General features: G+C 42.9%; 1 protein-coding gene across 2 annotated transcripts in view; it reads right to left on the bottom strand.

Moving 5' to 3' along the window:
* PSIP1 (PC4 and SRSF1 interacting protein 1) overlaps positions 1-22,157 on the bottom strand; it is a 23,662-nt gene extending 1,505 nt beyond the window's left edge. Inside the window, exons 1-15 of one of the 2 annotated variants that reach the window (XM_081845226.1) lie at positions 22,052-22,157; positions 21,580-21,748; positions 18,362-18,438; positions 15,962-16,100; positions 14,834-14,953; positions 12,852-12,950; positions 11,116-11,178; positions 10,401-10,497; positions 9,150-9,225; positions 7,855-8,083; positions 7,243-7,358; positions 6,599-6,654; positions 5,561-5,631; positions 5,017-5,118; positions 145-364 (exon numbers count right to left, since the gene is read on the bottom strand). In XM_081845226.1, coding sequence (XP_081701352.1) covers positions 145-364; positions 5,017-5,118; positions 5,561-5,631; positions 6,599-6,654; positions 7,243-7,358; positions 7,855-8,083; positions 9,150-9,225; positions 10,401-10,497; positions 11,116-11,178; positions 12,852-12,950; positions 14,834-14,953; positions 15,962-16,100; positions 18,362-18,438; positions 21,580-21,651 — 1,537 coding nt within the window. In that variant the 5' untranslated portion in view covers positions 21,652-21,748; positions 22,052-22,157. Of the gene's footprint in view, positions 1-144; positions 365-5,016; positions 5,119-5,560; positions 5,632-6,598; positions 6,655-7,242; positions 7,359-7,854; positions 8,084-9,149; positions 9,226-10,400; positions 10,498-11,115; positions 11,179-12,851; positions 12,951-14,833; positions 14,954-15,961; positions 16,101-18,361; positions 18,439-21,579; positions 22,028-22,051 lie in introns of those variants that run through there. The other variant, XM_081845225.1, reaches the window with a different exon arrangement.
* Positions 22,158-23,044: the final 887 nt, after the last annotated feature.

Raw genomic sequence — 23,044 nt, 5'->3', positions numbered from 1 at the left:
TGTGCGGTGACTAAGCACTGGCAAAGGAGTGCTTTGTATTAAATTCAGAATTACAGAGCTTATCCGAAACTGGGATATATACAGGAAATGATGCACCAGTTAAATTGTGCTAAGAAATAAATATTCTTGATGAACTGCACACACCTGTTTGATCTTTGTCCTTTTCAGCTTTCTTGTTTGGTCCTTTCTTCCATTGTTCTTTGGTTTTGTTGGCTTCCTCGTGCTGCTTCTGTTCAGCTAGCGACTTATTCAATACTTGTGAAAGAACAGAATCCCCTTCTCCAACGAGAAACATTGTTTTGAATTTATTGTAGAGCATAGATGATTTTTCCATGATAACTTGGCTGACCTTGAATTTCCGTATCTGTGACAGATATAGATAGATAGATGGATAGATAGATAGATAGATAGATAGATAGATAGATAGATGATAAATAGATAGATAGATAGATATTTGGGGGGAGGGAGGAGATAGGTCAGTTAATATATGAGAATATCATCAAGTTGCTCAAAGCCAACTAGTATTTACTGAAACAGTCACCATCTATATACTAACACTGATATCAAGACTAAGAAATTGTGCTTATGTAGCCATAATCAAACCCTACCCTCTTTCTCCTGCACAAAGTATTAGCAGGCTTGTGAGAACCCTGAAGTTTGCAGAAGTTGAGAAGCCACCCCAAACAGCTTCACGAGAACTGCATTTGCTCATTGACAACTGAATATTGACTGACTGGGGTTTTGTGGGGTGGGGTGGGTACTGAAAACTGGGCTGGGAGAGGGAATGGAGTGGTTGGAAAAGGCGGATGGAGGAAGAGACACAAATCTAAAAAGGGCAGAAATAATGATCTCATTACTTGGATGGCCTAGGGGCACCTTCGCCACGGCTTTAAGAGGCCTCATTGAGGCCAGGGACATTGCTGCTGCTGCATCGTGAGTGCTTGGAGTGTAAGGCCTCTCCCTCCTTAGGCTAACTCCATCTGGCCTAGGGGGCGGGGCCCAGGATCACCTTCGCCACGGCTTTAAGAGGCCTCATTGAGGCCAGGGACATTGCTGCTGCTGCTGCATCGTGAGTGCTTGGAGTGTAAGGCCTCTCCCTCCTTAGGCTAACTCCATCTGGCCTAGGGGGCGGGGCCCAGGCTCACCTCCGTGATAGTTTTTAAGGACACTGGTGCTGCTGCAGCAAATGCTAAAAATGTTTTATATATGTTAATGTGTTTTAAACGTGTTTTTATTGTTTATTTTGTTGTACCACCGTGAATGGTGGTTTTAATCTATGTAATTTTGTTTTGTCTCATCTTGTTTTGTTTTGGGGTGGGATATTGAGTGGGGTGGGGATTGGTTTTTGTTTGGGCATAATTGTTTTTTGGTTGTTTTGCTTTTCTATTTTTTAAATGGAGGTTATTATGAGGCTTGGGATTGCTACCGTGGAGGGGCGAGGGAGGTATGGCGGTGGGGGCAGATGTTATAGGCGAAGGGGATCGAGATACGGATATGCTCGTACCCCTTCCAATCTGCGCCCCATCCCGAGAGACGAGGGTAGGGTGAGCAAGGATTACTCACCTCCTTCACTGGTGTTGTGCAATGCCAGGTCTATAGGCAACAAAACCGCCACCCTGCGAGATTTCTTTACCTCGCAGGGGGTCGACCTGGCTTGTGTGACGGAGACCTGGGTGCGCAAAGGGGTAACTGTTACCTTACGAGAGATGGCGCCCCCGGGTTTCTCTGTCCTCCACCAGTCACGGACTGTGGGCCGGGGGGGGAGGGGTGGCATTATTAATCCAGGAAGATTGTTCTTTCAGGGCTCTACCATCGCCATCGAATCCCGGCATTGAATGTGTTGGCCTAGTGTGGGGCTCCGAGGAGAGCTTGGCTGTCTGGCTGGTGTACCGGCCACCTAGCGCACCAGCAGCCACCCTGTCAGGCCTGCTGGAGGCGGTGGCTGGCTGGGCCTTGGAGTTCCCTAACCTATTGGTATTGGGAGACTTCAACTTCCATGCTGATGCCACTCCCTCCTCACAGGCTCTGGACCTGGTGTCTTCCATGGCGACACTAGGGCTCTCCCAGTTTGTTTCGGGCCCCACACATCAAGCAGGCCACACGCTGGATTTGATCTTTGGTGCCGGTATAGATGTGATCATGTCTCCTTCGATGAAGGTGCCATGGTCTGATCACTACGCTCTGAAAGCCAGGATTGACTTTCCACCCCCACCCTGCTTAGGTGGCGAGCCGATTTGGGCTCGCCCGCAGAGGCTGATGGACCCTGATAGATTCCGTCAAGCCTTGCGGGACCTTGCTCCCCCTGGCGACTCATTGACTGAGCTTGTTGAGGGCTGGAATACCCAGCTCCTGGCAGCCATCGATGAGATCGCACCTAAGCGCCCTCTGCGACCCCGCAGAAACCGGGCTCCCTGGTTTACCGAGGAGCTTCGGAAAATGAAGCGGGACCTCAGACGGCTAGAGCGAGTATGGCGGGGTGCCCGTGACGGAGCCTCAAGAACATCTTATAGGGTTTTTATGAAAACCTATGAGATGGCTGTGAAGGCCGCTAAGAAGTCTTACTTCTCGGCCTCCATTGCATCCGCTAGCTCTCGCCCGGCGCAATTATTTAGTATAATTCGGTCTTTAACGTCCCTGAAGGACAGCCAAATTTAAATAACAATCTGACACACAGCTGTGAGGCATTTGCGAGCTTTTTTGCGGAGAAGGTCCTGTTGCTCCGCCATGACCTCCCTGCCAATTTGGATACAATAAAGGAACTGGAGGCCCCTCGACTGTCCTTGGGTCCAGTATTGGACCATTTTGACCGGATATCTCCAGCCGATGTGGACAGACTCCTCCGAGCTGGAAAGCCCACCACCTGTCCTCTTGACCCGTGCCCGTCATGGCTGATTAGAGCGTGTCCAGACGAGGTGCGGGCCCCCCTGGGGGATATCATCAATTTGTCCCTTGGCACCGGGATATTCCCAGGGGAACTGAAGGAGGCAGTGGTGCGTCCGCTCTTAAAGAAAACATCATTAGATCCCTTAGATCTATCCAATTACCGCCCGGTCTCGAATCTTCCATTCCTGGGTAAGGTGATTGAGAGAGCGGTTGCTGAACAGCTTGGTAGGTTTCTGGATGAAACATCTGCTCTGGATCCATTCCAGTCCGGCTTCCATGCTGGTCATGGGACCGAGACGGCTCTGGTCGCCCTAACAGATGATCTCCGTAGGCAGCTGGATCAAGGCGGGTCGGGGCTGCTGATTCTTCTAGATCTGTCAGCAGCCTTCGACATGGTCGATTACGAACTCCTGGACCACCGCCTTGCCGACGTGGGGATCCAGGGCACAGTCCTTCAATGGCTGCGCTTGTTTCTCTCTGGTCGGGGACAGAGGGTGGCGCTCGGGGGGGAATTGTCATCGCGCCACTCCTTGGTGTGTGGAGTGCCTCAGGGTGCGATTCTCTCCCCGATGCTTTTTAACATCTTTATGCGCCCCCTCGCCCAGCTTGTCCGGAGTTTTGGGCTGGGTTGCCATCAGTATGCCGATGACACCCAACTCTATCTGTTGATGGATGGCCATCCTGACTCGGCCCCCGATACACTGGCGAGATGTCTGGAAGCTGTGGCTGGATGGTTACGTGGGAGCCGGTTGAAGTTAAATCCTTCGAAGACAGAGGTCCTCTGGCTGGGGCGGGACGATATGGGATTGAGGGGGCAACTCCCATCTCTTGCGGGGGTGCAATTAGTGCCAGCACCGTCCGTTAAGAGTTTGGGTGTAATCTTTGATACCTCCCTCTATATGGAGGCGCAGATTACAGCTATAACAAAGGCGGCATTTTTTCATCTCCGCCAAGCTAAGCAGTTGGCCCCTTATCTCTCTCGCCCTGACCTAGCCACTGTGATCCATGCGACGGTCACCTCCAGACTGGATTATTGTAACTCGCTCTACGTGGGGCTGCCCTTAAGACTGACCCAGAAACTCCAGCGGGTGCAGAATGCCACGGCGAGACTCCTTATGGGGTCTTCGCTGCGAGATCACATTCATCCGGTACTATACCAGCTGCACTGGCTCCCGGTGGAGTACAGGATCAGGTTTAAGGTGCTGGTTTTAACCTTTAAAGCCCTATACGGCCTAGGACCCTCGTACCTACGGGACCGCCTCTCCTAGTATGCCCCACAGAGAATCTTACGGTCCTCAAATAAAAACATCTTGAAGGTCCCAGGCCACAGAGAAGTTAGGCTGGCCTCAACTAGAGCCAGGGCCTTCTCGGCTGCGGCTCCAATCTGGTGGAACGCTCTGTCACAAGAGACTAGGGCCCTGCGGGACCTGACATCCTTCCGCAGGGCCTGCAAGACAGAGTTGTTCCACCAGGCCTTTGGTCAGGGCGCAGCCTGACTCCCTCCTCTGGCAACCTGCTTAGAATCTTGCTTAATTAGTTGCCATTAATTTGATTTTAATTGATTTTTATAATGAAATATTTTTAGAATGTGTGAATATCTGATTGTTTGATTGTTGATTGTTGTTAGCCGCCCTGAGCCCGGCTTCAGCTGGGGAGGGCGGGATATAAATAAAATTTATTATTATTATTATTATTATTATTATTATTATTATTATTATTACTACTACTACTACTACTTCCTGGTTCATATCAAGAACCTATTTTTCTATGTCCACAGAGATGGAAGTTGGAGCTGCCCACAAAAACAAATGAAGGAAGCCAATACTTTGATGAAGCTGCAAATGCATACCAGTGTTCCAGCTTACCCACACCTATAACAGTTCATTGAGAACTAAAGCTATGAGAGCAAAGAATGCTGTCTGACAGATGGACAGGAATGGAAAACAGAAGGGGGAATAGAGAGGATAAACCCTGAAGAAAAGTACTCCCCATGTCTATTTTATTGCTAATTAAGTTTTGCAATCCTTGCCCGGCATTCTACTATTTTTAAACAAAGAAGTTTTACATTAAAGGATTCATGAACAGGCTAAACAATCTTCATAATTTCTTTATGAGAAAAGCCACCAATCTTACTTTCTTAAGTGTTGAAATCATCTCCGCATGCTTCTGAGCTTGCTGCATTGTTACTTGAAGTGAAGCAAGTTCATCCAACGCCTCAATGCACCTGTTTACATCCTAATATATGAAAACCCAAATGTTAAATCTCAGGGTGAGGGTGGAGGGAATACACACGATTTTGGACAAAACATTGTAAACATTGTAAAATTAAAAACACACAAGACTTCAGTGTGATTTTACAGCCGGAATATTTTAACTGAATGGGCTTTAACTCACAGAAAATGGACTATTCTCTTGGAGCACTGTGTATATAGCAAACTATTTTAATCTGACATTCTGCATCCTCACACTAAACTTCATACAGTTAACACCATCTCTCTTATTTAATCCAAGGCAACTCAAATTAAGTATATCACTAAGTCAGGAAAGGACACCACTAGGCCAAACCGAAAAGTTGTTTCGTAAGAATATACATTTTAAATTCACTTTAACAATACACACACAAACACACACTTTTGTCAGCTTTCAGAAACAAATGGTATTAGCACAATATACTCACAAGGTGGTCGATTTTGAGTGAGTTTTTAATTTCTGCATGTATCTTTTGAAGTCGTGAATCCATTGATGTTTCTAAATAAATATTAACAAAACGTATCTTAAATAATAGTGAATATAAAATCCATATGGGGAAAATGCCTTTGAGCAACTTTGAGTAAAATACACCAAAACTGATAAAGCAAAACTGGAAGCCTGTAATAAAACTGCACTATTCTGACTGTACTCAAAACAATAGTAAAAGTAAAGGTAAAGGTACCCCTGCCCGTACGGGCCAGTCGTGTCTGACTCTAGGGTTGTGCGCCCATCTCACTTAAGAGGCCGGGAGCCAGCGCTGTCCGGAGACACTTCCGGGTCACGTGGCCAGCGTGACGAAGATGCTCTGGCGAGCCAGCACCAGTGCAGCACACGAAAACGCTGTTTATCTTCCCGCTGTAAAGCGGTACCTGTACCTATTTATCTACTTGCACTTAGGGGTGCTTTCAAACTGCTAGGTGGGCAGGAGCTGGGACCGAAAGACGTGAGCTCACCCCGCCGCGGGGATTCGAACCGCCGACCATGCGATCGGCAAGTCCTAGGCGCTGAGGTTTTACCCACAGCGCCACCCGCGTCCCGCCAAAACAATATTGGCATACAAATTTAAGCTGAAACGCAGACAATGCAAATTGCTTTTTCGTAGCAAAACTAGAACACTTTAGTAAGACTTATGTTCCTATAAAGCAGCAGCTTAGTCTTCTTGGCACATTCCTACAGACACATTTTAATGTATGAAGAGTACCTAGCACCTTAACGGTATCATGGGTTCTACAATGACACTATGAATAGAAACAAAGTCTTGACAAGCCATTGAGCTTTCATGTCATAAAGCAAATTAAATTACCGTATGCTGTCAGTTCCAAGCAGATATTTAAAAGTTGAAATGACATTTACACATATGGGAGAAAAGGGAACTGCAGAAAAACACACACCTGTGTATGCTTTCCTTTGGGTATACCTTTGTAATACAAAATTTACTAAACATAAAAAACCTTTCACTACAAACCTCGTTTTTTCTCCATCTTCTTAGCTTCCGGTTTTTTGCCTTCTTCTTTGTTTTGCCTGTAAAATTATCCAACAATTTAAAGTAAATAATTCTCAACTTCTGGAAGTAAATGAATATTCTTTAGAGACTTACAGATCAATCCTGGTGGTGGTAGAAATCTTTGACAGAGCAACTGCCACAACTAAAGTCATACTGTCTGTTTTCCATTTCTTCTTCTTTTTCTTCTCATTGACTACAATGGCAGTGGTGGGAGTGGAGTTAACTATGTCAGCTACAGAGTAGGCTGGAGCCGTTTCGTGGTCTGTGTTAGGGGGCTTAGGATCCTGTGGATCTGCAGCCACTCTCAACATACCCGTTTCCCTCCCTCTGCCCATGGAGCTCTCTGGAGGTATACTGGGGGCCTCTGGTAGTGTAACTTGTGAGTGTACACACTGTTATGAGAGTAGGTCTCTCCGCCAGCTAAAAGCCACTTAAGCCACTTTCTACTGTCTTTTGGTTATCCAAATGTGGGCTGTGGGATTTCAGCTTAAATAGTATTTACAAAGACACTACTAGACAAAGAATGGTAGAGAATCTTTCTTTTCTTTCAATGCCCTAGTCACATAACTGCTCAATTTTTACAAAAGCAGTTAGAATATACTCACAATTCTACTTCCATTTGCTCTTCCTGCTTACGTTTTCTCTCTGCTACTTCACGATCATGTTGGGCTTTTAAAATATTCCTTCTGTGAGGCCCTTGGATATTTCTTCCTTTTTTCTTCTGTACCATTTTAATTTTGAATAGAAAGGAAAACTGATTTTAGTAGCTGAAGCCATCAGTTGCTTCAGACATCTTGTAAAGATATATTTGAGCTTTCCCTGACTCATAAAAGTCGGTCTTGTTATTACTAAATTTCTGTTTATATGCTTTTCCAATATTGTTTTTATGTTGGATTCTTGTGCACTGCTTAGATTTTTAATATTACGCAGTACAGAAATGCTTTTAAACAAAATAACTCCAAAATAGCCCCATTATTTCCATGAGATCATCAGTACCACATGATGCACAGAGCATATCAGGTCCTTAAAAGTATTTTTGCCATGTGGCACCAAGCCATTGAAGTTGGCCACGGCTTTACATTAAAATCAGGTCCTAACAGTTTACCTTATAAAACAAGAAAAATACATTTCACATGGAGCACCAGAAACTAGCTACAGAATATAGCTTGGCATGCACCAAAAGGTTTCCCTAACTGATAGACTGGACAAACACATACTTTATTCCCTTCCTGCTCTTCTCCGTCTTCTTCAGAATCTGAGGCTGAGGCTGATCCCACTTTGGGAGCAGTTTTCCTTTTTGGCTCAGCTTCTTTTTTGCCTTCTTTCTTCTCTGGGTCTTTTTTTACATTGTCTTCTTCTCTTTGACTTTCTTCATCCCTTTTTTGCAGTTTTTTGGGTGGTTTTTCTTCAGCTCCCTTTCTTTTACTCTTATCTTCCTCGTGAACACTAAAAGCAATCCAAACCAAAACAGAATACAGTGGTACCTTGGGTTAAGTACTTAATTCGTTCCGGAGGTCCGTACTTAACCTGAAACTGTTCTTAACCTGAAGCACCACTTTAGCTAATGGGGCCTCCCGCTGCTGCCGCGCCGCTGGAGCACAATTTCTGTTCTCATCCTGGAGCAAAGTTCTTAACCTGAAGCACTATTTCTGGGTTAGCAGAGTCTGTAACCTGAAGCGTATGTAACCCGAGGTACCACTGTACATTTTTTTTTACCCTCTAGCCAGCTCAATCTCCTTTTCCCTATGAAAAGGAATTATTGCATGCGGAACTGTATCTACCAGGAGGTGAAGCCTCCAGAGGGGCATCATTGAGGCTCCTAGTATGTGTCTGTCTGTCTGTCTGTCTGTCTCTCTCTGTGTGTGCACGCAAATGAACAAGGGTGCCAAACTGGGTCTTTGACCTGGGTGAAATAAAGCCTGGTTTTGCCCCTGTTTAATGTGAACTAAGGAATGGTCCATACTCCTGACAGCCAACACAAAATTACTTACAGGAGCATGTGAAGCTACTTAACAGCTTGTGGCTCACCATGAGTCCAATGATGTTTTCTGAAGCAGCAGCCCTGTGTGCTCCCTTTCATAATGAAGTGTTAATCACTTCATGGATCCAACCAGTCAATCTCCATCTAGTAGCTGTAATAATCCATGAACGATCTAGATCAAGAGACTAGGTGATTTTTCACACATGGCCCCCGCAGCAAGTTGCTCATCTCCTTCTATCCTATGTGGCTGCAGGGAATCCATGGCAATAGGGAGAAGTTCAGTTAGGAATCAAAATGTCTCTTCTGACCTAAAATGAGCCTTGGCTATATCTTCATAGGAACCTGCCTGAGGGTATAGGGCATGGCAAATCTGGGGTGAAGCAGAGGTCAACCCATAATAGCAATATGCCCCTTCAAGCACTCATCTGTCAAATCATTCATTCATACTTGCATATTTGATGTAATTTCTATTTTAACCCATTGCATTCCTAACTCTCCATGACAAATGCCAATGCTTAAAAACAAACTTACACATCACTCTCAGGAGGGCAGACTGGTTTAATCAATTTTGGTCTTCCTCTGGGTTTTGGAATCTTTACTTCAGAAGCTGATTCATAAAAAAAGTTTTAATTAAATACAGCCTAACTATTTCACTTTAGCTGATCATTAAAAGATGAAATTAAAAAGCCAGTAGTAGAGCTTTCCCTTCAACCCAATTTTAATTGACTGTCTTGGAGAGAATCATCCCTACAAGATGACTAATTTAATTAAGCCTAGATGCTGCAGCCCAGGATGTGTTAACCAAACAAAATATACTAATGTGTAGAGTGTTATGAAAGGCCTAATATACTGGCTTCTTTGTTTTTCCATAGAGGCAAACAGTTGCAGTCCTTAATAAGCATGCTAATTTAGTCTATACTAGAAAATGTACCAAACATACGTACATAAAAAATAATGCACTTTTATTAACATATGTTCTGTATACTTTTGTAACTCTAAAACTGGAGGTTTACAACAACATTGCTCCCAACTCCATAGATAATTATTAGCATAGCTCCCAAGTTTGCAGATACCAATGACATATATTGTTAGATGTATGCCTATGGGATGACAGAAGCAAATTAACCATGCACACTACAGTCCATTATGTGTTTGTATGCACAATACTATCTTCCTGTCCCTGTGAAGTTTCACCTAAATATTCCCATTTTAGCAGGTACCCTAGACTCACAGCATAAGAATAAATTTCAGGGGGAAGAGGATAGGTGTCTTTGTAAACTGCAGCTATCCCAAATATATTTATTAAAATACTGCAGATGGGCAGATCTCGCTGATCACTGCATTATTGCAGGAGTACAGAAATATACAGAAAGTTTACAACCCATTTTCAAAAGGGTATTGTACAAATGAAACAATGCAATCAAATACATTCACATTAGTACCAAATAGCACAGCTTCATATCTAAAACAATGTTCTATAATAATTTTGTATGACGACGTTACCTGTAGAAAGATCTTTAACCATTTCAAGTTTAAATCATCATTTTGGCCAGTGTACAGTATAAGCAGAATCAAGCAGTAGAGATCTCTCTACCCAATATAAGCACACAGAAAATCAATCCAGGGAGATTTCTCCATATACAACATGCTAGTTTATCATGTGCAGTGGGGGGGGGGGGTTGGGGGGGGTTGTTTTTCCTGCTGGGATGGAGGGGAGGGAGGAGAAAACATATTTCAACTGACTGCATACATTAGGAACAGGTTACAGGCTCTGTAACTTACCAGCTGGCCTTCCTCTTTTAGGACTTGCTTTTGGAGCTGTAGGCACTGCAGCTGTTGCTGCCACTGCTGCCTCTTCAACTTCTGCTTGTTTTTCAGCCTGTATTGAAAACAAATTTCTTCATTTAATTTGAACAAACAGCACAACTGTTCCAAATGTTGGAAGAGCTTATGAAAAATGGATTTTATATAGTATACAGCATAACATATCTGGTTCAGACTGGAAAGATGCAAGCTGAAGTCCCTATTCACTGGGACACTTTGAGTCTGTCACCAGATTGGATCCTAAGATCCTGTGTGTGCTGCTCAGGGAAAGGGAGCTCCCACTGCTTGCTGATTAAAGAAGACACAATTTCCTCCAACGTTTCCTTTTCCACCTGAAAATCTGCTTCAGGGGATAAAGAAAATAAACTTTAAAAGGGGCTCTCCCCCATTAGCAGGAGCCCCACTTGACCAAATATCATTATGTTCATTTGTATCCCACCCACTGTCATGGAAGACAGAGTAGGTGAAGGGCAGGAAAAAAGTGTGACTGATAGTAAGAGCCCAGAAAAAGGACTGATTTCATACATATTAGCAACATATTCTGAGGTAATGAATTTTTTGTAGTAATTGTTAAGGTTATTTTTGTGTGTCTTTTCATAGGCAACTAATGGTTTTGAAAAACAATTGACAATCCAATCTGTATATACCAAACTATAAAAGTTCTAAATATTACCTTTCTTTTTCTCCCCCTCCTAGCCACCTTAGGGATAGGTGCATCATCTGATTTCTCAATATCCTAAGGGCAGAAATAGTACTAAAATTAACTGTAAAAATTGTCTGTGTAATTTTGAAATTCTTAAATTTATGCTAACGCCCCCACCCACCCCATGGAATTCTACGTGTCCCAGAAGAACGTGAGTTTAAGGGATTTCTTTTTCTCAAGCAGCAGCCCACATGCTGCATGGCAAACAACCTTTGAAAGGGAGAAGATTTTTGACAGCACTTCATATAGCACAAGGGACTTGCTATTCAAGGAAAAAATACTCATTTATACACTTGGAAGTGCATTCTAATTAAATGAGATTTGTTTTTAGATGTGTTTAGGTCTGAAGCACAATAATAACTTCATCAAATTGCACAGCTCATATCTATTTAGCTAGCTATACTCCAGTTACATGGATATTTAAACTAAGTCTGTGCAAACTAACTACAGCCCCCTGAAGCAATTCCAGCTCACCATTGTTTGAAGCCTTCTCTCATCTCTAAGCCATTGTTTATATGTTACACTGGTTAGGTAAAAGCTGATAAACTGCAGTTCCTACCTGTGCCCCTGGGGTCATGTATAAAAGTTTGGGCCTATGCTCCTCCTCTTATACACACTAGCACTGCCTCAGTTACTAGCTAGGATGGTCAGCAACAATAGCATCGAGTCCTCCCACAAGGAGTCATGTTACCTGCCAGTGTAGGAATGTTCAAGGGGTGAGGCAATAGCTTAGTAGCAAGAAGACTTAAGTATGAGTCTCTGTCTTCTTCAATAAGAGCATCAGATGGCACATATTGGGAAAGACCCGTTAATACTGGTTTTAATGAACTGAGGCTGTGCTAACCAAGTCAGGCTCACACTGCTGCAGCTCCCCAAATGCCAGTGTAACAAGTGGGGTGAGCACCCAGCCAGATGATGAGATAATCCCTACGTAGCTATGGCCTGGTTCAAATGTAATGCTTCAATAATAGTTCTTTAAGCAGCAAGGAGGTGTTGTGAACCTTTCCTTCTGTACTGCTGGGAGGACAGCTTCAGCTGATCAGTTTCTTTTAAACAAAAATCTAGCAAGCCAAGATTTGTTGAAAGTTGAAATTAAATTGGCCTTGCATGGGGGCGGGGGCAATCAAGCCTCAGAGAATGCCAAGGTTCCTTTCTGCATAAGCACAGAGCAGTAAATCATGGTTTGGCATTAAATACAAACACCTCTCATGTCTACTTCCTTCCTTCCTTCCTTTCATTCCTGGATTCAGAGGTGCAAAGTGGAGTTGGCACTACTTCTTCTAACTTGTTCAGTAAGCAATCTGCATAGCCCATCTGCATCGGACACATCCTCACTATGCAATTAGTCTTGTGAGCTGCTGTTACCAAACTTTAAAGAAGAGGGGGGTCAGTCCTGGGAGTTGGAGACAGACCCGCAGCAATATGAACTAATGGAGAAACGGTAGCATAAAAGAGTGCAGTATAACAGTGGTAGCAATGGGCAGAGAGAAAATGTTACAGAGAGGACATGGGGTTCAGAAAAACCTGTGTCACTACAAAGAGAGGAGAAACTATGTTGTATTGTGTACAGAGAAAAAAAAGTATTTATGCAGAGCCCAGGTGCTGCTCAAAATGGGAAGCTGTGTGTGACCCTCATTTTCCAAAATTAAATGTAAACTGGGAACAATAAAAAAGAACAACAATCCAAATTTCTTGAAGTCACATACTTCACTAGGTTTTTCTGAAGAATCATCATCTTTCGAGATTTCCATCTCTTTTTCTTCTATTTCAGCTTCAGAGGTTATATTATCCTGCTTAACTGAACCCTGGGAATGAGATTCAAATATCATTTTTAAAAATTTACATCTATGTAAGGTCTGTATAGGTGCCTAATGATGAAAGTGCAGTCCTCATGAAGCTACATCAGAATTTGTTTTTGAAAGGCAAAGTAAACATGGTTAACTGTATCCATATGATTTTTTTCATTTTCCAAAAACTTATACTAACATAGATTTCCTAATCTGGGACTGGCAGACACATATAAAATATGTGATAAGAGGATCCCAATGAGATACAGGTTCAGTCCTAAAAATCCTCATCCAAGCTGTCAGAAATGCTCTTTCCATGCAGAACATAGACAGGATATACATAACTTGTACCTTTTTAATCAACCTTTCCTTTTACTAGTGGCCTGTAAGGGGCGTGTCATTGTAAGGTTACCAGGCATACTGGCACAAGTGTCTCAGGTTCCATTTGAACCCCAAACTCTAACATAAGTAGCAGGTATCTGAAGTTCCTCTGTTATCATCATACACTGACCTTAATGCCCAGAAATATTCTGTGCCCCAGAACGCTCTCATGCAAGAGAAAGCCACCAGCTCTCTTAACTCAGAGCTGAATAGGCACTTGAGCATGGTTGTGTGCCATCTATTTCTTTGGGATTCAAAACTTTTTCAATAATACACATTGGAGAAAAACATCACAGGATGAGCATCAGTTTAGAAGGTCAACAAGACTTTATGTTCTGTATACAGCTGTAACTATATGAATACGGAAACGGTGTTTCCATGAGCTCTGGCACTCGTCACGGTATCCCATTGTGCCAGAAGCGGTTTAGTCCTGCTGGCCACATGACTCAGAAAGCTGTCTGTAGGCAAACGCCGGCTACCTCGGCCTGAAAAGCAAGATGAATGTTGTACCCCATAGTTGCCTTTGACTGGACTTAACCGTACAGGGGTCCTTTACTTAACTATATGAATATTAATCAGGTGCATTAATTGTATTCTTTTTGAGGCTGGCTAAAAACCTTTTTGTTTAGTCAAAGCTATCTAAACAGCTTAGAGTTTTTTTTGAATTAGCCAGTATATAAATCTTGTTAAATATAAATTAACATCAAAATTGCTTTGTGTAGAACTTTATGCAAGTTGTGCCTTGGCTACTGGAAGTGTGGAGCTTCTTTCTGAATCACAAGTGCTGAGCATTCTGCCCCTCCTGTGTTCAGGACACCAGTCTTGTTCAGTCCACAGATAATGAAGGGATCTCAAGTCAAAATCAGCACATGGCTTCCCGCCTTATCTTATTGGGAACCTGATTCCCAATTAATTGTTCCTATAACCAGTGGCGGAGCTTCATGCTCTGGCATGGGGGGGGGCAGAGAGCAGGCGGGGGCGGGGCGTCCAGCGCACACAGGGGCGTCCAGCCGCGATGGAACCCCGCCAGGATTGTGCTGCCAGGGGCAGCGCGCTCCCCCCGCCCCCCTCTTCCTCCGCCAGTGCCTATAACATCTATGATGTAATGGGTTATGCAACAGGAACAAGAACAGAGCTAGCAAAGACTTCAAATCAGGTGGAGAAGTGATTGCCTCCAAAAGCCTAAACAGAATTCAAAGGAGGAAAATGGTCCAGTTTTCATGTCCCCACCATCCATTTGCAAACAACTTCCCTCTTGCGTCTGTCCTCATAACCTTGATGAAGATATTCTGATTTCTTAAACCAATTTTCTATTATATCCAATGAAGGAAACTGATTTACCACTGCCTTTTCCTGTCAATACTGCACTTTATACCCTCACCTTTGCCCTATCTTTAACATTACAAGGTGATAGTATACTAAGTTATACTCAGAGTAGACCCAATTAAATAAATTCTTAGCCACTCATGACTAACTTAAATCATAGAATTGTAGCATTGGATGAGATCTTGATCACTTACTTTAAGAGCAGTCAGCTTTTTCCTTTTGGGCACCATTTTTTGTTCATTGTCCTCCGTAGTATCTAAGCTAGTTTCTTCAGCAGTTTCTTTAACAACTGTAGGGTTAATAGCTGGATGGGGCTATGGACAAAAATATTGCCAACATATACGTAAATCAGCAGGAAACAAAGACAGAAGAACAGCAATTTCAAAATTGGGTGATTAAAAACAATTAAATATATGCAACGTTTTTATACAACACTTCATCATATAAAATTTCAGGGTAGCGTGCTGCATAAAGCAAATATTAAAAACACTATACAGAAAACTTCAGTGATTAATGGAACAATTGTAATAAAATTTACTCAAAGGCTCATTGAACTCACCAGGGTTTACTATGTAATGAATTTAGAAATCCACCCTACAATTAAAGGACTGCATTCAACATAGCACTAAATAGGTTGTTCAGTCAATGCAAGCATTTCCTTTGGGGTTTTTCGTAAATGTTATTGTACTAACCTAGAAGCATACTGATACTTCCCTCATTGGCTACATAAGGACCAGCACTTGGAGAACTGAGTTTGCTGTAAGGATATTTGGGGTAGCCAATGTAGCATCTTCTAAATGTTGCTGGATTACAACTCCCATCATCTCCAACCACTGATCATGTTGGCTGGGCATAATGGGAGTTTGAGTCCAACATCTGAAAGGCTCCACATTGGCTACCTCAAGTATATACAATTCTTTCTTGTCAACAAGCCTTGTAAGAAAGGTCCGCAGCTGCTGCCACTCACTTGTTCTACAAGAATTGTGCTACCTATTTACTCTGGCAGGGGCTGCCCTTCCCTTAGGAAGAAAGCTTCTCAAAAAGGCCTGGGATTGACCATTTGCTTAACTGTGAGGAGGTACTCTAAAACGGAATAGTAGTCATGTGAGAAGATAGGTAGGGGCAATGGCATGAAATGTCCAATTCAATAACGGGGAACCTGATCTATTAAACTACAACAGCAGCGTTCTGATACCTATGGTTCCTGATAACATCATATTGGCATAATAGGCTCAGGACACAGAACAGACACTGTCAGGTCAATAAGGTACTAGAAATAGCTGACTAAATTGTTAGTATATACACATTAGACGGTAACTTACCTGCTGAGTAGAAAATTTTACTTTTGGATTGTTCACAATTTCCCACAAGCCTTCATTGAAGCCTTTCCTTTTATTTTGTTTGCCATATTTGTCTTTGTTTTCCTCATAGGGGAATATATCTTTTGGTCCCAAAAATGCTCTACAAAGAAAGTGAGACGCCCAAATATTCAAGGTACACTCCACATTTCTTATTAAAACTGGTAATTTGAATGGGAACCGTTTACTATTTAAACCTATTCTTTTAGACATTATTAGCATTCACTAATGAATATAAAGGCTATAATTTCTAAAAGGACAAATTCCTCACCAGCAGTCACAGGTAAATAAATAGTAGAAGTTTTCTCATACACTTGTAACTGAGAACCTAATGTATTCAGTGCTATTTATTCTAAAATTATCAGGAAGAAACAAGGTAACCAATATTGTAGATATTTAGCACTCAAATGCCCCCAAACAACAAAAGCATCTCTCCAAACCTGGCAACAGAAGTACAGGTGAGAATCCACATTTTGAAATAATATATGCAGGAACAAAAACAAAAGATCCTGACTTCATATACATAGGTCTCAGTAGGCTGTAACCAAACACGTACATTATTTTGGGATTGGAATGTGGAAGTGAAGTCATCCCCCAAAATGAATAAATAAAATATTCAATCCATTTTCCTATCCCTGACTCTCCCCATCACCACTAATCCTAAGTGGCATTTTGCACATTCAACAGTGCTATTGTAGTGAAAAGTGCTGTATCAGTTTTGAAGTTATCAGGGAAAGGATTGAAATTTAACAGTAAATATAATACTACTACATGTCACACTGGAATACTGTGCCTAGATCTAATAATTCCAACTGAAAAAAATAACACTGTAGCATTGGGCAAGGTACAAAGTAACTATATTAGGAGGGAGAAACTGCAATTTTTTATAGTATATTGATTTTATGCTTTGACGCTAAGCCTCCACTTTGGCATTTGCTACAATAAGACTGCACAAAATGTATGGAAGGCCTAATTCTCAAAGAACTGTGGGTCATGGTGTAAACAGAAGCTGGGTCTAACAAAGTATAATGCATATATTCCTTTCGCATTTTCTTTCCAGTCTCTCTCTACAATGCCCGACACACTGTCTGCTACTTTCCCCACTCATTCCTGCTCTACAGTCTCTCCTAAGAGCTGGAAACTGCTCCAGGGTGCAAAGACCTGCAGGAGAGGCCACTTCACACTAGTTCTATGCTATGCCAAATAACTACCCACAATTCTCAAAACACTTCGCCTCAGCTCCCATGAATGCAGGGTGTACTTTTTGGACACTTTTGTGATGAGGGGAAGGAACTCATAGAAAGCTTATTAATAATTAAAATTGAATTATTTGAGTTCCCTTCATCTGTACATCTCAGGAAAGTTCATAGCATATACAGGATAAAAACACAAAATACGCAATAAAAACAAGAACAAAACCAAAACAAACCAATAATCCCCTCCCTGGTGCAAACACATTTAAAAAAGATGTAGGATGTTTGTCAGACCAAGGCCTGGTTGAAGAGGAACATTTTCACCTGATGCCTAAAAGTGTATAATGAAGGCACCAGGCAAAGGGGATATTGCCTCTGATAATGGAGACAGTACACAGCCATCATGATAGTATCCTAATGTAATTTAAATACCATCCAAGGTAGTAGCAATTACTAAATATTCTGGTAGTGATTTTTACAATGTACCCTGTGAACAAGTATTTTTTGTCTATCTTGAATCTACCAATATTCAGCTTCATTGGATTCTAGTATTATGAGGGGGATAAATCCTTTTGTCTGTAAACTTTTTTTTCAAACCATGCATAACCTTATACATCTCTATCATGTCCCTCCTCATTTGCCCTTTTTCTGGACTAAAAAGCCCTACATGTTGTAATCTTTCCTCATAGAGAACTTGGTTAAGTCCCTTCATCATTTTGGTTGCCCTATGCTACACGTTTTTCAGCTCTAGATTATCCTTTTTGAGGTGCATTGACCCACACACCAGCCAATAAGAGCAGTAAGGGTTGTTCTTTGTTTCTGTGGGTTTCAACTTCCAGGGCCTCCAAAGGTCAGAACTACAACAAAGAACTCACACCTCCTATCGGCTATAGCATGACAAGAAGTCCTGGTCATGTACTGACATACACTGTTGATTGTGGCAAAATTAAATAACTACAAGTGTAATATAATACAGGATAACAAACAGGGTTCTGTGTTTAGAAAACAAATACTCTTTAGACTAAGCCTGGAAAAAGATCAGTTTCACTAAGTTAACCCAATGTAAAAATTATATTGTCACGCCTCTGTGCTCTAAAATATGTACAATCTATAGTTCAACAGCCAAGTAACTCTATTTCAACCAGTATAGCTTTGTAAATTTAGGACTTACGTTTCATGTGTGCCAAAAAAGAATATAGGCATTTTATTTGTAGGTGGCTTGACTGCTCCATCAGGAACTTCATCCACCTAAGAAAAGGGGGGAAAGCAACATTAACTCTAAACGAAACACTTTGATTTAGTAGGAAACTACTAAAAGGGGTAAAGAAATCACTGGTGGTTATAATGTTCAGAACACTTGTGAAGTAGGTTGAAAACAGAAGGTCTCACCTATATAAGATGTTAGTCACTGACCACCAAAGACAACAGATTCAAAACAATTTTCTCTTAAACTGCAATCCTATGTGCATTTAATTGGGAGTAAACCTCACCGAGCAGAGCAAGACTTATTGAAAGCAAACATGTATAGGATCATGCTAATAAGGAGGGAATGACTCCCTGCTAATTCTGACATTGATTTTGTTGGCTGCTGGAAGAAGGTATCAGTTTGCCTCCCAGTTATAACTGCCCAGCAAGGAGGCATTTCTTTTAATTAGTGTGGTGTTATCCAAAGGGACCACTTTGTTTAGGTAACAAAGCACCATCCTTACAGTTACAAAAGAGCATCAAATTAGCTGTGACAGACAGTTTCAAAGGGCAAAGCACTGCAAGGTGGAATTTATTTATTCTTCACTAAATTTATTCTTCAAAAAAGGTACTTTAAAGGGACACTACAGTGTGAAACAGTTTAATTAGAACTTATGAAGAACTGACCTGGATCCTGCAATTATCATCCGAGGCCCTTCATGGGAGGTCTGAAGAGGAGCAACACAAGAACAGGCCTTTTCAGTGGTGACTCCCGACTTGAGGAATGCTCTCCCAAGGAAGGCTCACCTGGCACCATCTTTATCTAGTTTTAGGCTCTAGGCAAACTGTTCTCGTTACTTGGGCTTTTGGTCCTTAGGTTGTTTTTTTTAAGTATTTATGGCCTTTTTTGGAAGGGCAGGATCTGCTAGAACTGTATTTTATTTGTATAGATAAGTCTTTTATTTAAAGGTTTTTATTGATTAGTTTTAGTTTTTGTGTTGCTTGTGTAAGTCACTCTATTTTCTTTTCTACTCTGTGTAAATTCTTTTCAATGTGTAAGGTGACCAAGTAATAGTAATAATAATGAAGTTGGATTCTATCCATTTTGGTCTGAATAGGGACAACAGTAAATCTAATCATTGTATTATGACAATAATTGCTATGGTGAACAATCACCATTCTTAATTTGCATTCTTTTAGATGCAGATTTAATCACAGACTGTCACACTTGCTAACTGACCCATGATTCCATAAAAGCTTGTGCTAAACTTGTTAAATCTTCAGGTTACAAGACTTTGATGAACTGCTCTTCAGATGTCTTAATTTTTATAATGTAGCCAGCATAATGTGGCATGTGGTTAGGTGAATGTGGAGAAAAGAAACCCAAAGGATCCACGCTGAACTATTTTTATTTTGGCAATATAGTGCTATGGAAAAAATGTCAAATAAGATTAAAGGGTGGGCAGTATGAAAAATCATTAGGATCTGTGCTGTGATCTAGTTTGTGCACCTTTGAATGCTGGTGTGTGATTCTGTGTCATGCAGAATTGCCCCAAATCCTTTTTTAAAAAAAATACATTTGGATAAATATTGACCGACTTCCAAGCAAGTCTTTCGGTACTGGTGAGCAGCATCTTACTTTGACCTTTTCCTCAACAGGCCCCAGTTAGCTCTCTTTAGCCATTTCAAATTCAATTTTCAATTTTTTAAAAAAGAAGTTATTAAAGATTTTCCTTGGTTACAAACCTACATACAGCTTCTGTTGTTTTTAATATTTTGATGTGAGACACTAATGTTATAGAAAGTATAAAGAAGAAGAGAGCAGGGGAGAGAGAAGGGAGGGGATAGTAAACTTTCATCCTTTTACATAGTGTATTCTTAAAACAACAACAACCCAATATGAAAGCGTTACTTTGGTAGGTTCTATCTGTTATTTATCCTTGGCAATGACCACCCCCTGCCCTCCCCCCACCTTACACTGTATACAACATCAATGTCTCACATTGAATGTTAACTGGTCAGTAGAAAAGACTCTAGACTACGACCTGAAAATAAGAGACAACAAACATACTTTTCTAACCCAGACATCTTTAGGTAGATGGATAGGTATATTTTTTATTACAGACACACGCAACCCAATGTGTCCCTACTAAATTACCCAAACTAATACCAGTGTACTGGTGAACTAATGCCAGTGTACTGGAAAAAGCAAAGATCACCAGTGTTGAAGCAATGATTCTTCAACATCAATTTTGTTGGACTGGTCATGTTGTGTGAATGCCTGATTATCATCTTCCAAAGCAACTACTCATTCCCAACTTATGAATGGAAAGTGTAATGCTGGTGGTCAACAAAAGAGGTTTAAAGACTCTCTTAAGGCAAATCTTTAAAAACGTAGTATAAACAGTGACAAGTGGGAAACACTGGCCTGCAAGCGCTCCAGTTGGAGAACAGCTTTTACCAAAGGTGTCATGGGCTTTGACACAAAATAAAAAAAAACACCCTTCCAGTAGCACCTTAGAGACCAACTAAGTTTGTTATTGGTATGTGCTTTCGTGTACATGCACACTTCTTCAGATACCGTGGGCTCTGAAGACATTTGAAGTCAGGACACAAGGAAGAACTGTGCTAAGAGGAAGGCAAGTTTGGCAAACCCTCACCGGGATCCACTCCCGCCCGGAAACCTATGTCCCCACTGTGGAAGGACGTGTGGATCCAGAATTGGCCTCCACAGTTACTTATGGACTCATTGCTAAAACCATGTAAAATTACCCAAAACTACGCCATGAGCAGGTAAGGCTCTCAGCCATTCACCTGATTTGGCCCAATCCATCTGCCCACCAAGTTTTTTGGAGGGAGGAATGTGACCCTTTTTTTTGCAGGTCATTAAGACCACCTAGCTGAAAAAAAGTACCCTGAGCCGAACCGCGGCATGTGGGCACCTGGCAATGTGATGGAGAAGGCAATGTGATGGAGAAGTCCCTTCCAGGGACGCCACGAACACGCCCCCTCCCTCCCCAAGAGAGAGGTCCAGACGGGTGAACCCCGAACCACCCCGTTCCTGCGGGGGGGGGAAGCGGGTGGAGGGCAAGGGGGCGCCTTCCCCACGGACGTTCCCCCCCCCCGGCGCGTGAAAAGCGCGCTCGTGGGAACGCAGGTGAAGGAGGGATGGATGAGGGAAGGAGGAGGCGGCGCCTTACTGACCCGGGCTGGCCAATGCGGGTAGCCTTTCATCTTGGCGAAGATCAGGTCCCCGGGTTTGAAATCGCGGCTCATGTTGTTGCTGGTGCTGCCGCCGCCGCCGACACGCGAAAACACCGTCCTCACGACCCTCTTGAGGGAGGAAACAAGGGTTGTGGAGGAAGCACAGCGTCTGAGGTAACCGCAAACACACACACACACACGCACGTATATCGGTATACTATATCGGTATAATAGTCAAGGTTTCCCCCTCAGGATCCGCCTCCCCGGCGCTTCACGGGGCCGCCAGGCCAGCGCTGCCGCCTCTTGCCCCGTTTTGGCGGGAAGGGCTCTCTCCATCGCTCTCCGTGTGCGGGCGGGAGAGGAGGAGGAGGAGGAGAAGCCGCCGCCTCTCTTTTCCCTCACCGGACCCACCTCCCCCCCCCCAACCTCCCTCGCCTCACGGAGCCCCAACGGCCGCCAAACAGCCGCTTACCTGCCCCGCGCACGCGCGCGAGAGAGACCCGCGCGCCCCCCTCCCTCTTTCTCGTTCCCCCTCCCCTCCCGCCCTTTCGTAAGAGGGAAGGGAAACAGCGCAGGGCTGGTCAGCGCGGTTCGCGCAGGCGCAGCCGCCCCCCTCGCGCCAGCTGCCTGAAAGCGCGCGCGCTCTCTGTCTCTGTCTCTCTTTCGCTCCTGAGCTCGGCGGCGTCCATCCGTATGGGGGGGGGGAGAGAGAGAGATAGCGGAGACACGCACAAATGTAGAAAACCCGCGTACACACTGGGGTCTCACGAGGCAAGTGTCGCTTCAGCGGTCCGTGTGGGTGAGCGGGAAGGTTCGGCGCTCGGGAGGTATGGCGAGCCGTGAGGAGGGATTTCCCTTCTCTCCCCTCCCCCCCGCTTCTTTTGGGGACAATGGTTCGCTCCGGCTCCTCCTGCCTGGGGCGGAGCTCTGGCAGGCGAAGCGGAGTGATGTCATTTTAGGAGGTTGGGGAGGGCGCCTCCGCTTCGAAGTTGCTCCGAGGGACGTCAGAGGAGCTGCTCCCCCCCCTGGTCCCATGTGGGTGGGGGAAGCACGGGACAAAACAAATAGCAATTGTTTTAATAGCAATGAAATAATAACTAATAAAATATTTAATTATCACAGTGTGTGGGGTGCATGGGATATTATTGTTGCAATTAATAGTCATAAATTAATAGAATACTTAATAATCACAGTAATTATTGCAATAGTTATCACAGTGCGTAGGGTGCATAGGATATTGTTACAATTAATAATAATAGAATAAGCAAAAAGAAAGAATAATTAATAATCACAGTAATCATTACAATAATTATCACAGTGCTTAGGGTGCTTAGGATATTGTTACAATTAATGGTAATGAATTAATCATAGTAATTATTGCAATAACTATCACAGTGCATAGGATATTGTTACAATGAATAATAAAATAATTTATAATCACAGTAATTATTACAATAATTATCAC

Source organism: Podarcis erhardii (assembly GCF_964252035.2).
Source record: "Podarcis erhardii genome assembly, chromosome: 17".
Classification (NCBI taxonomy): Eukaryota; Metazoa; Chordata; class Lepidosauria; order Squamata; family Lacertidae; genus Podarcis; species Podarcis erhardii.
Note: the sequence above shows the minus strand (reverse complement) of the source record. Positions and strands in the feature narration are given on the sequence as shown.